The sequence below is a fragment of the Bison bison genome, unplaced genomic scaffold (assembly GCF_000754665.1).
Source record: "Bison bison bison isolate TAMUID 2011002044 unplaced genomic scaffold, Bison_UMD1.0 scf7180017864213, whole genome shotgun sequence".
Lineage (NCBI taxonomy): Eukaryota > Metazoa > Chordata > Mammalia > Artiodactyla > Bovidae > Bison > Bison bison.
Window position 1 is genome coordinate 8904557 of NW_011494785.1, and position 14002 is coordinate 8918558.

General features: G+C 49.4%; 1 protein-coding gene across 1 annotated transcript in view; it reads right to left on the minus strand.

Moving 5' to 3' along the window:
• Positions 1-14002, minus strand: part of KCNK10 (potassium channel, subfamily K, member 10) — a 157116-nt gene that overhangs the window by 83781 nt on the left and 59333 nt on the right. The window contains exon 2 of the mRNA XM_010845234.1: positions 1955-2289. Coding sequence (XP_010843536.1) covers positions 1955-2289 — 335 coding nt within the window. The remainder of the gene's footprint in view (positions 1-1954; positions 2290-14002) is intronic.

Below are 14002 nucleotides of genomic sequence, written 5' to 3' on the forward strand. Positions count from 1 at the left end.
TGACAATAAAGGGGTCAGATCATAAGTGGCCCCAGAATTCCCCTCCCTGTCAGTGGAGCTGAAAATAGATAAAGAAAGAAGCCGGCCCAGACTTGTGACTCCTATAACAAGCTGATGTGTAGTAACCATTAGAATGTGTTATTGGATTATACTTGCTTTACAATGCTGTGTCAGTTTCCGTTATACGCATATATACGCCCAACTGCCCCCCACCCCACCCCTCTAGGGCATCACAGAGCCCCGAGTTGAGCTCCCTGTGTTATAGAGCAGCTTCCCACATCGATTTTACACATAGTAGTACATGCATGTCAATCCTAACCTCCCACTCTGTCCCCCTCTCCTCTTCCTCCCCCAGCGCCAGCCCCCCACTGCTGTGTCTGCATCTCTATTCATAACCTGGAACTAGCTTCATCTGTACCATTTTTGTATTAATAGATTCTACATACATGCATTAAAATGCTGCTCATGCTCAGTCGCTAAGTTGTATCCAACTCTTCGTGACCCCATGGACTGTAGCCAGCCAGACTCCTCTGTCCATGGGATTTCCCAGGCAAGAATACTGGCGTGGGTTGCCATTCCCTCCTCTGGGAGATCCTCCCAACCCAGGGATCAAACCTATGTCTCTTGCAACTCCTGCATTGGCAAGTGGATTCTTTATCACTGAGCTGCCTGGGAAGCCCACGTGCACTGATATATGATTTCGTTTTTCTCTTGGGGTTCACAAGTAGCTCAGTTGGTAAAGAATCCGTCTTCAATGCAGGAGACCCCAGTTCGATTCCTGGGTTGGGAAGATCTGCTAGAGAAGGGATAGGCTACACACTCCAGCATTCTCCTACCATTAGAACTTAATGTGGGTCACACCAGGGCCGAAAGGAACCGTGAAAGCTGTCTCCTCCACCCCTCTGCCTTCCAAACTTGAGAACCTCCAGAAAAATGGGGCTCTCCCTTGCTTCTGTGTCACCACCCTCCACCAGTACGCCTCATGGTTCAGGAGGGTGTGCAGGTTAGAAGCCAAACCCCAGCCACCACGCCTCATGGTTCAGGAGGATGTGCAGATTGGAAACCAAACCGCAGCTCAGAAGCTTCACCCTCTGTCACCTCTGCGGTGAAGCCCTCCAACTGGGCTCTCAGCGGCCCCCTTGTCCTCTTCCTGGGACTCGGTCCTCTCTGCCTGAGGTGCTTCTCAAGCCTCCTGTTTCTCTCCCCCCGCCCCCCCACCATACCGCCTTAGATGACTCTTTGTTCCCCACACTCCCTTCCAGCCTCACTTCGCCCCTGCCAACGCCACCCCACCTCTGCATCCTCTGCCTGGCAGGCAGGAGACCAAAGTTCTCCACCTCCGTTTCTTTTTTGAATATTTTTTTCCTTCCTATCCAAAGTACAGAGAGGCCCCAGCACGGTGCCTGACACACAGTGGATTTGCGAAACAGCATCTTGCTCATCGCTGTCATAGACGTCCTTACTTCTTCATCCTTACAAAGCCACCAAAGCCTCTCCAAGTCTCTCGCGGCCTCCCCACCCCACTTCTGGTGGCCTTTTCTCTGCTCCATTCTCACTCACCTGGGACAGGTTAAGACACTCCTACTTGCTTAAAATTCTTTCTCTGACTTCCAGGCCACCCTCTTACCCAGCACCTCACACAGATGTAACGGTTAATCAGCCTACATAAGTGGCCTTGAACTTGGCAATCCAAAGCCCTCAGCCTGCTGGGGCCGCTGAGCACCGCATCCCAGAGCAGGTGATGCAGAACGCAGCCTGCTGCTGTGTGGTCTGAGGGACCCCTCTCCCGTACCCTGTCACAGGTCTCCACTCAAACATCACCTCCCAGAGAGGTCCCCCCTCACCTCCAGAAGCATCTCGACCAAAGGCAAGGCTCAGTGAGCCAGAAAGACAGATGTCCAGGCCGCCCTTTCCCCCCGCAGGCGAGGCGATGGCGGACTCCCTCCCTGCTCACCTGGATCAGCGTCTCCAGCTCCTGGGGGCTCACACAGATATGATCCCGCAGGAATTCCGCCTTCTCCAAGGCGATAGTGTTCTTTTGGCTGCTCTCAAAGGGCTGCTCCAACGCCCGGAAGACGAGACCACCCGTGACGAGGTAGACCACCACGACCACGAAGATGGCAACCACCGTCTTCCACTTCATGACGGTCTGCAGGCCCCCCTGGGCCGCGCCTTCCATCCTGGCTACGACCGCGGCTCGGGAGGACACGGCGAGGCGAGGCGCCGGCGGAGCCCCGTTAGCGGCGGCCTTGGGCGGGCACGCCGGGGGCGCTGCTGCAGGAACGGCCACTGGGAAACGGGGCGGGCGAGAGGGAGAAGAGAGTTCGTTTATAAACACACACCCCACACCAAGTCACCGCACAGACATCTTTCAAGCCGGCTGTCAAATGGGAGGGCTCAACATGGGTTCCCCAAGCCCCCAGTGAGGGAATTCAACCAGTTGCTAGGTGTCTGCTTGAATGATAAAAGCTGAGCACCAGGGGTTCCAGTTTTCAATAATAATAATAACTGAGTCTGAAATGTGTATATTTCTCTACAAGGGTCCAAATCTGAAAGCCATGTCTCTGTTATTTATCATTCAGCTCCTGCCTCAGTTTTCTTGTTAAGCAATGTGTGAGATAGACTAGGGCTTCCCTGATAGCTCAGTTGATAAAGAATCTGCCTGCAAAGCAGGAGACCCTAGTTCAATTCCCGTGTGAGGAAGATCTGCTGGAGATGGATAGGCTACCCTCTCCAGTGTTCTTGGGCTTCCCTTGTGGCTCAGCTGGTAAAGACTCCACCTGCAACGCCGGTGATCTGGGTGTGACCCCTGAATTGGGAAGATCCCCTGGTGAAGGAAACAGCTACCCACTCCAGTATTCTTGCCTGGAGAATTCTACGGACTGTATAGTCCATGGGGTTGCAAAGAGTCGGACACGACTAAGCGACTTTCACTTTCAAGATAGACAACAAACCACCATATTTTAAAAAGAAGTGTACTGTTCAATCTGGACAGGAAATAAGTAGGTAAAGGATACCCAGCAGATTTGTCCAAGCACTGAGGGCTAGGTGATACCAAGTGTACAGAAGATATGAGCATCTGGCAAGTTTAAAAGTTCTTTCCTTGAGGTCTATGGTCACAACAGAAGGGTGAGCTTCCTATACGGGAGAAGGGTCCAACTCAAACACAGCGCCTCTCAGATCAAGATGGAGGAATAGGAGGAGGACATGGAGCTCACTCCCCTATGAGCTGTGCCCCTGGGAGGGGGCTCAGAGGAGAACGGAGATTAAACTGGGAGAAGACTCTCCCTGGGAAGTGAGTGGTTCAAACCCCATAGCGGGGGCTCTACCCCTGGAGTTCTACAAAAAAAAAAATGAGCTCCCCTGGAGGGCTGGCGGGACTAACAGGAAGCCGTGGGAAGCTGGGACTGCACTCAAGAGGAGCGCACTGCTGCTGGCTCCTTCCCAAAGCAGGGCGGAGAGGGGCCAGCTGGCCAACTGGCCTACCACAGCTACTTCAGTGTGTGTGCCAGCCTGAGCCGGGGGAACATTCCAGCCCCCCCGTCTCACGTCACAGCTCCACGGTGGGATGGGAGCTGCTATGAGGAGGACCTCAGCTGTGAGACACTGAGGCGGCTCAAACATGAAGCAGCACCTGAGCAGGGCAGAGGCAGCCATTGCTCTCACTGACGCAGGTCACATCCAGACCCCTGACGGCAGCCGGACCCCCACAGGCTGTACCCCAGCCCTCACCAAGTGCCTGGGACAGCCCCTCTCGCTCCCCCGGAGTGAGGGTGCCAGTGCGAGGAGGGAGAGAGCGCACACTTGAAGCGAGCCGAGCTGGCTTGGAAGCTCAGCCCTCAGAGATTCCGGTTTAAGAACCTGGGGGCTGACCCTGCCCCCCGCCCACCATAGAGTGATGATGGGCACTCGGCACAGGAGCCCCAGGGCACACCTGTTCTGGCCCAGCCCCTCCGTCTCCACTCCCAGCTACTGCCTTGGTAGGAGGCACAACCCGAGGAAAGATGTCACTTGTGTTCTCATCACATCCAGCTCTTCCACCCAAGCCACGGGGCAGACACAGATCAAACAGGAATGCTGCAACACAAGGGGCAACAGAGAACTGCCTTCCCTAATTTCATAAAGATAGAGAGAGATAAGGAAAGTGAGAGGGGGAGCTTGTCTCCGCTGGAAGAGCGAGAGAAAAACCCCTGAAAAAATAATTACTGAAACCAAAATAAGTGATTTACCAAATGAAAAATTCAAGGATAAGTAATAAGAATACTAACTGAATTAGGGGAAAGAATAGATGAGCGCAGTGAGAATTTTAATAGGGAACGACAAAATGTGAAAGGGAACCACTCAGAACCAAAGAAAACAATAACTGAAATAAAAACACGCGAGAAGGACTTAGCAGCAGACTGGGCGGCACAGAGAAATGCATGAGGGATCTGGAAGACAGAAGAGCGGGAGTCACCCGGAACCGCCGGAAGGAAAGCGCACTCTAAGGAGAGCAGAGTGAGAGATCCCTAGGATAACCAACGTTCACATCATAAAGGGCCCAGGAGGGGAAGAGACAGGGAGAAGGGGGCTGAAAACACATTGTGAGAAATTCTGACTGAGAACTTTCCAAATCTAAAGAAGGAAACATACACCCAACTGCAGGAAGAACAGAGGGTCTCCAACAAGATGAGCCCGAACAGACAGACACCAAGATATAATTAAAATAACAAAACTGAGAGAATTCTAAAGACAGCAAGAAAAAAAAAGCAGTCATACACAAGGGATCCCCCAGAAGGCTATCAGCTGATGTTTCTGCAGAAACTTTGTAGGAAAGAAGGGAGTGTTGTGGCATATTCAAAGTGCAGGGAGGGAAAAGCCTGCAACCTAGAACACTCTGCCCAGCAAGATTATCAATTAGAATTGAAGGAGAGACAAAAAACTTCTCGGATAAGCAAAAACTGAAAGAGTTCATCAATACTAAATCAACCCTAAAAGGAAGGTTAAAGGGTTTTCTCTAAGCAGAAAAGAAAAGACTACAACAAGAAGTATCTATAGATAAAGGGGAAAAAAATCTCATTAGTAAAGAAAAGTACATAATAAAGTGTGAGGATCAACCACTTAAGTAAGCGAGTATGAAGATTAAAGGACAAAAAACGCTGGAAAATCAAGTATAGCTACAATAATCAGCAGAGGGATAAACATGAAAATGCAAAATATTACATCAAAAACAAAAAAAACGTGTGAAAGACAAGTGAACATGTAGATTTTTTTGGATGTGTTTGAACTTAAAGGACTACCTGTTTAAAACTAATAGACACAGTTGCAGGTCAACATATAAGAATCCCATGGTAACCACAAGGCAAAACTTACAATACACAAAAACAAGAGAGAAAAGAACACAAGCATGCCAGGAAAGAAAATCATCAAACAAGCAAGGGAGCTAAAAGAACAAGAAAGAACTATCAAAACAACCAGAAAGAAAGCAATAAAATGGCAATGAGTACGTACACATCGTCACTGTAAATGTCCAAGAACTAAATGCTCCAGTTGAAAGATACAGGGTGACTGACCGGATAAGAAAACAAGACCTATTTATAAGCTGCTTACAAGAGACTTACTGCAGAACTAAAGACAGACAGAGACTGAAAGTGAGGGAATGAAAGAAAAAAATGCCATGCTAATGGTAACAACAAGAACGTAGAGGTAACAATACCCATATCAGACAAAATAGACTTTAAAACAAAGTCATAGGAAAAGGCAAGGAAGGGCATTACATAATGGTAAACGAATCAATACAAGAAGAGGATATTACACTCATGAACATACATGTACCCGCTACAAGAGCATATAAATACATAAAGCAAATATTAATGCACATAACAAGAGAAACTGACAATACTCTAATAGTAGGGTACTCTAACCTACATTGATATACAGATCATATAGACAGAAAATCAATAAGGCGACACTGGTCTTAAATGAGGGGCTTCTCAGGTGGCCCAGCGGTAACGAATCCACCTGCCAAGGCAGGAGATGCGAGAGATGCTGCTTTGATCCCTGGGTCAGGAAGATCCCCTGGCATAGGAAATGGCAACCCACTCCAGTATCCTTGCCTGGGAAATCCCTTGGACAGAGGGGCCTGGTGGGCTGCAGTCCATGGGGTCGCAAAGAGTGCGACATGACCTAAGCAAATTAGCACACAGGCAACCTTCCCTAAAGACATTACACTCAGATTTGCACCTGCCCTTGTTGCCACAGAGACGCCTAGCCTTGTCCGGGGCCGCTTTCCTTTTCGCCCTCATCTCCCATTCACTCGCCCCCTCACTGTATCTCAGTGCCTGGCACCTCTCACCATCCCATTCACTCGCCCCCCCCCCCACTGTATCTCAGCGCCTGGCACCTCTCACCATCGCCGTGGCCACAGCCTCACCCAGGCCACTGTCACACCCTGCTTGGCCCAGTCCAAACGCCTCACCAGTGACCTCCTTGCTTCAACTTTCACCCACCTCCTGGGCCGTAAGTCTGGTGTTCCATATTGTTGCAGTGAAAAGGAAGAAAGAGGAATGAGCTTTGCTTTCAGAAATGAGATTTTCTTTCTTTTCTTTCCCTTTATTGAGGACAAAGAATATAAAGAGAATAGGCCTCATCACTCCTAGATTTTACTTTGTTCCTAATCTGTAGTCTATAACTAAGTTGGCTCTCCTCAAAGCTAACCTAACTCTGCGTTGAGCTACATCCTGCACCTAACACCATTTAACTCCATGCTGATTACATCCTGTGCCTTCACTGTGCTCCCTTCGCAGACCACTCTTTGTAGTTTTTTGTGTTTCAGAAAGAAGGCCGCAGGACAATAAACCAGAGACAAACGAACCCAATTAGCTGACGCCAGCTATGATTTTTTAAACAAAGCAAGGAGAAGAAGAAGGGGCTTCCCTGGTGGCTCAGCAGTAAATAATCTGCCTGCAATTCGGGAGCCACAAGAGATGTGAGTTTGATCCCTTGGTTGGGAAGATCCCCTGGAGGAAGGCAGGGCAACCCACTCCATTGTTCTTGCCTGGAGAATTGTGGACAGAGGAGCCTGGTGGGCTACAGTCCATGGGGCTGCAAGAGTCAGACGTGACTAGAGCAACTTGGCACACACACAAGAAGAAGGTAAGACCTTCATTACTTTGAGGCTTGTCATTTTCCCTGAAACCATGACCCAGACTACATACAGTGTCTCAGTTCCCCCAGGAGGGGGTCACAGTTCCTGAGGCACTAGCCTGATGTGTTTCCCCCTCTGCCAGCTGAGGACTAAAATCATCTTTCTATTTCTTCCAAATTCTGTATCAGTAATTTTTATTCAGCACTGATGGGCAGAGAAAGCCAACATTTGGGTGGTGACAATATCACTTCTTGAAGCACCTCCTCTATTTCTCCCCTGCTTGTTGTGTGGTCAGTAAAATAATAGCCCCCAAAGATGCCCCTGTTCTCATCCCTGGGAGCAATGAATACATTACTTTACGTAGCAAAAGGAACTTTGCAGATATGATTAAGCTAAAGATCTTGAGTTGGAAAGACTGTTGCTGTTGTTCAGTCACTCAGTCGTGTCCAACTCTGCGTGTCCAACCCATGAATTGCAGCACACCATACTTTCCTGTCCACCACCATCTCCCAGAATTTGTTCATGTCCATCGAGTCGGTGATGCCATCCAACCATCTCATCCTCTGTTGTCCCCTTCCTTCTGCCCCCAATCCCTCCCAGCATCAGGGTCTTTTCCAGTGAGTCAGCTCTTCACATCAGGTGGTCAAAGTATTGAAGTTTCAGCTTCAGCATCAGTCCTTCCAGTGAATATTCAGGACTGATCTCCTTTAGGATGGACTGGTTGGATCTCCTTGCAGTCCCAGGGACTCTCAAGAGTCTTCTCGAACACCACAGTTCAAAAGCTTCAATTCTTTGGTGCTCAGCCTTCTTTATAGTCCAGCTCTCACATCCATACGTGACCACCGGAAAAACCACAGCCTTGACTATGGACTACGTATGTGTGCGTGCTAAGTCACTTCAGTCGTGTCTGACTCTTTGTGACCCCGTGCACTGTAGCCCACCAGGCTCCTCTGTCCTTGGGATTCTCCAGGAAAGAGTAGTGGAGTGGGTTGCCATGCCCTCCTCCAGGGGATCTTCCCAATCCAGGGCTCAAACCCGCATCTCATGTCTGCAGCGTTGGCAGGTGGGTTCTTTCCCACTAGTGCCACCTGGGAAGCCCCGGACTATATATATAAACACACCCACAAAGGATGTTGTGATTAACCCATCTGTTCTGCTCAGAAACCACAGCTGTTCTCGCTCTAAGTTGCCTTGTGAGCTGGGACCTGTCCCTGGAGCTCTCTGTGCCCGGAGCCACCAAAGAAGCAGAGCTGGCCAGATGTGGGTGATGGTGGCGGCGGTGGCACAGGTGATAGGAGCCCCTGCCCCTTCCTGCACGCTTGCTCTGCGCCCGTCGCGCCAATGAACACTCTGTTTACATCGTCCCATTTGGTCCTCAACACGTGGTACTCTCACCCTTCACGAACCCAGGTCCTCCCAGAAGCAGATGCCAAGTGGGGATTAAACGGATGTGGATTTTATTAAGGGAAACACAGTCAGGAGGCGAAGAGGGCCAGCAGACACACTGTGAGTCTGATCCCGCTGAGGCAGAGTGGGAAGGAGGGTGGGCGAGGGAGTTCTGGACCACCTGAGGCCTAAGGAAGGCTCAGCATGGCTGACAAGGAGCTCTTGAGCCCAAGTCAGCCATGCTCAGGGTCCTGCATCCTGAGAAGAGATCTCCATTAGGGTCCCTGCTGCCTTGACCCCTGGCTGGAAGCGGTCCACAGGAGGCAGGCCCACAGCCTGTGTCAGAGAGCATCCCGGCCCTTGCTCAGTAATATGCCCTCCAGCTGGAGGCCTGCATGGGGTCTCACGGTCATCAGGCATGCCCATTTCACAGACAAAGGAACTGAGACCCAGACAGTTTAAAGAGCAGAGTCCAGGTCAGGTGGCTAGACAGTGGCAGAGCCAGGATTAAAATTAGAATAACCTGACCTCAAAGTCAGTTCTCCTCTGGAGTGTATGTACAGAAAGCTAGGAAAAAAGGAAATTCCAGGGAAAACGTAAAAAAAAAAAAAACTTCAGAGACTTCACTTTGAAACATGTAAACAGTTTACACAATTCTAAAACAAAATTAATATTAAAAAATGAGTCGCTGCCCTCTATTGCACACAAAAGAGTAAATCCTAAGAGTTCTCATCATATGGAAAAAAAAAAAAACCTTTTTTTTTTCTATTTCTTTAATGCTGTATCTACATGAGATGATGGATGTTCACTAAACTTATTGTGGTAATCACTTCATAATGTATGTAAGTCACATCATTTTGCTGTGTACCTTAAACCCACACCGTTCTGTATGTCAATTATAGCTCAATAAAATTGGAAGGTTAAAAAAAATTAAAAGAAATTCCAGTTGGAAAAAGCACTTTCATCTAAAATGTGTCAATAATGGACGCCTCCCTGGTGGCTCGGTGGTAAAGCTTCCAGTTGCAGGAGACCCGGGTTCAATGCCTGGGTCGGGAAGATGCCCTGGAGAAGGAACTGGCAACCCACTCCAGTATTCTGGCCCGGAGAATCCCAAGGACAGAGGAGCCTGGTGGGCTACCGGCCACGGGGCCACAAAGAGTCAGACACAACTGAGCCACTAACACTTAACATATAAAGTAATCGCCAATCATACGTCACCACCTCAACAGAAAGGGATTTGGCAACAAAAGTGCGGTCAAGACTTGATGAGACAGAAAATGTTGGAAGACAATGTCCCTTCAGTTAATCTTCATATTAAAATGTTTCCTCACAAATGGTAGCTCATTCCGTCTTTTTAACCTAACTGTGGGAGGATGCAGGGGCACATGTGGGAATCTCCTCGTTTGAACAAGTTCTTAGTAATTTTGTCTTATTCAGGCTTCCCCTTGCCCCATACACTTTACTGCATAATTCATTCACAGGTCGTCGACAAACACGTGAGTCTGCCGGGCCCCACGCTCGGCACTGGGGATGGATAAATGAATAAGACACCTCCTTGCTTTCAGATTTAACGGGAGAGCAGACAGAGAACTGATGCCTGCGTGAACTGAGTGCACCTTCACAAAACCTGTGCAGGGCAGGGTCACGATCTATCCCCCATGGACAGCTGAGGAACTGAGGCCAGGAGAGGTGACGCTGACTAGCTGTCACAAGCTGGTGAGCAGGGGTCCAGCTGCAGACCCCTGAGCCCAGGGCAGCCCTCCACAGCACCTGGGCCAAGTGGTACCCCCGGGGTTAAAGAGACGCAGCCGCCGGGGAGGCACCCCGTCACGCGGCCGCAGGTTAAAGAACGCAGCCGCCGGGGAGGCACCCCGTCACGCGGCAGCAGGTTAAAGAACGCAGCTGCCGGGGAGGCACCCTGTCACGCGGCCGCAGCACTGTGCCTGGCGACCCACGCAAAGTGCAGCTGTGACCGCAGCACGCGCAGGCAGGCAGGGGACACCCGCTTCCCCTCTGCAACCACGACCCCCGCCAGGTCTGGCTCTGCTCCAGGGCCACCAGCACAGGCAGCTCAGAGCTTCCAAAGAGCCCCCGGGGAAAGCTGAGCTTCGAGTCCCCAAAAGGCTTCCCTGGCTGCACCAGAGGGGAGATACGGGCAGCAGGGAGGAGAGAGGAGGAGAAGCCGTCACAGCAGCCGGTGACCTGCCTCTGAGAAGAGCCAACAGGATGCGTGTGCTGCCCTAATCTCAAGTACCCTGGCAGCCAAACCTGGCTTTTCCTGTTCCCACGTGGCAGCTCCACCTTAAACATGATCCAGCTGGCCCTGATGAGAACGCAGCGGTGATCACTCTAACAGTCTTGATTTTAAAGTCTAGTTACGAGAGAAATGCAGATCAAAACGACAGTGAGGTGTAACCTCCCCCCAGTCACAATGGCCATCATCAAAAAAATCAAAGAGCAAATACTCCTACACTGCTGTGGGGGTGTACGTTGGTACAGCCACTGTGGAGAACAGTGCGGAGAGTCCTTAAAAAAACTAAGCATAGAACTACCATACGACCCAGCAATTCCACTGCTGGACATACATGTGGAGAAAACCATCATGTGAAAAGATCCATGCATCCCAATGTTCATTGCAGTGCTATTTACAATAGTCAACATGTGGACGCAACCTACATATTCATCAGCAGAGGAATGGAGATAAGATAAGAAGATACACATACAGGCAATGGAATATTACTCAGTCATAAGGAAAGGATGAAATAATGCCATTTGCAGCAGCATCGATGGATCTAGAGACTGTGGTACTGAGTGAAGTCAATCAGACAGAGAAAGACAAATATCATATGATATCACCTATATGTGGAGTCTTTACAAAGGGTACAAACGAACTTATCTGCAAACAGAAATAGAGGTACAGATGTAGAAAACACACTTATAATTACCAGGGGTAAGAACGGGGACGAGAGAAACTGGGAGACCGGGCCTGACGCACAGACGCTGCTACATATAAAAGAGATAACTAAGAAGAACCTACTCTAGAGCACAGGGAACTGCTCAATGCTCCATAATGACCCATATGGAGAAAAAAGCTGAAAGAAAAAGTTGATACATGTATATGTAAAGCTGATTCACTTTGCTGTGCGGCAGAAATGAACACAATGCTGTAAGTCAACTATACTCCAATAAAAATTAAAAAAAAAAAAAAAGAAGGCAGTGATGCTCAGCCTAGACACACTAAAGAACCAAGCCATGTCTCCAAAACCCTGCCCCAGACAAGGGTCTCGCTTCAGGTCTAATCACTGCCCTCTCCTTCTAGTCCTCTTGAAAACTCCAGGCTGTGTTATCAGATGGAAGGGACCAAGGTGTTGTGACATTTCTGGGATCCTTTAGAGACAGGAGCCAAGACAAGGGGAAGAAGGTCTAAAAGGGGAGGCAGAAGGAGGGAAGAATCCGCTGCCACCGTGACTCAGCTCCGTCCCTGCCTCCTCTCACCTGAATCCCAGTGGCAGCCTCCGGTCCTCCAGGGGGCGCTCTCCGGGTTGGGGCTCTAATCACGTCCACCGCACACCCAAGCTCCTCTCCAGGCACCACGTAGCTTCAGAAGAATATGCAGGCCCTGTGGCTTGCAGGAAGACTCCCTTCCGTGACCTGGGGCTTGCCTCTCTCCCTGGACTCTGGCTACCACACCTACACACAACCTTTCCCCCAGTCAAATCCAGTAGCACCCAGGCCCCTGCACGCCAAGCCCAGAGGAACAGGTCTTGCTTCTCGATCCCTTTCTCTCCCCCACTCTTTATCTGTCCAAAGGCTCCTCACACTGCAAAACTCACTTCATGCATCACCACCTCCAAGAAGTCCTCCCTGACTGCCCAGCCCCCAATACAAACAGATGCCCTTCCTCTTGAGACTTTCTCTATATCTCAATGTGGAGTTTAGCACCATGCCTACAGCTGGAAGGCTCCACGTTACAGTTTGCTCATTCTTGAATTCATTCATCCATTCATCCATAAATCTGCCTTACGCCAGCATTTATGACATCAAGTTCACACACGTGCCCAAAAGAAAGTTTAACCGTGGAGTGCGTTGAATTTGGTACGACTGGTGGTGGTGGTGGTTGTATTCCCACAGACACACATTCTGAGTCAAGTTTTTCAAGTTCTCAGAAAGCAAGTAGTCCAAGGAGAGCTCTTCACGGTCTGTTCAATTGCCACGGGAGGACTATAAGGGAGACAGAGAAGGAATTCACTTCACCGTGCTCCAAATGCTCAGTTCTGAGCTTTCTTGTTCACTAAGGGCTAGAAGGTTCTCTTCTACTCATGCATGCAAAATGTTTTGGGGGTTAAAAAAAACAAATCCTGTTGAATGCCATGAATCACCCTTGGTGAGTCACCTCTCTGGTACCAAGCAGGCAGAATTTCTCTCCAGTCAGCCTTCCTGGGGCTCCTCTGACTAGGATCAAACAGCATACATTCGGGTTTCAGGACTCAAAGACTGACCCCTGCCCCCGTAGTGCACTCCCAGCCTGAGAAGAAAACAAAGGTTGCCGAACTCATTTGGGGCTCAAAGACCACTGACTTTCTTCTCAGGGCTAGTAAGCAAATGCTTTCTCCCCAGTCAGTTCAGTTCAGTTCAGTCGCTCAGTCGTATCCGACTCTTTGCGACCCCAGGGACTGCAGCACACCAGGCTTCCCTGACCATCACCAACTCCCTGAGCTTGCTCAAACTCATGTCCATTGAGTTGGTGATGCCATCCAACCCTCTCATCCTCGGTCGTCCCCTTCTCCTCCCGCCTTCAATCTCGCCCAGCATCAGGGTCTTTTTCAATGAGGTGGCCAAAGTACTGGAGTTTCAATTTCAGCATCAGTCCTTCCAATGAATATTCAGGACTGATTTCCTTTAGGATGGACTGGTTGGATCTCCTTGCAGTCCCAGGGACTCTCAAGAGTCTTCTCCAACACCACAGTTCAAAAGCATCACTTCTTCAGCATTTAGCTTTCTTTATGGTCCAACTCTCACATGCATACATGACTACTAGAAAGCCATAGCTTTGACTGGATGGACCTTTGTCAGCAAAGTGATGTCTCTGCTTTTTAATATGCTGTATAGGTTGTTCATAGTCTTTCTTTCAAGAAGCAAGCATCTTTGTAGCGTTTTCATGGCTGCAGTTACCATCTGCAGTGATTTTGGAGCTCAAAAAAATAAAGTCTGCCACTGTTTCCATTGTTTCCCCATCTATTTGTCATGAAGTGATGGGACCAGATGCCTTGATCTTAGTTTTCTGAATGTTGAGTTTTAAGCCAACTTTTTCACTCTCCTCTTTCACTTTCATCAAGAGGCTCTTTAGTTGTTCTTCACTTTCTGCCATAAGGGTGGTGCCATCTGCATGTCTGAGGTTATTGATATTTCTCCCAGCAATCTTGATTCCAGCTCGTGCTTCATCCAGCCCAGCATTTCTCATTATGTAATCTGCATATAAGTTAAATAAGC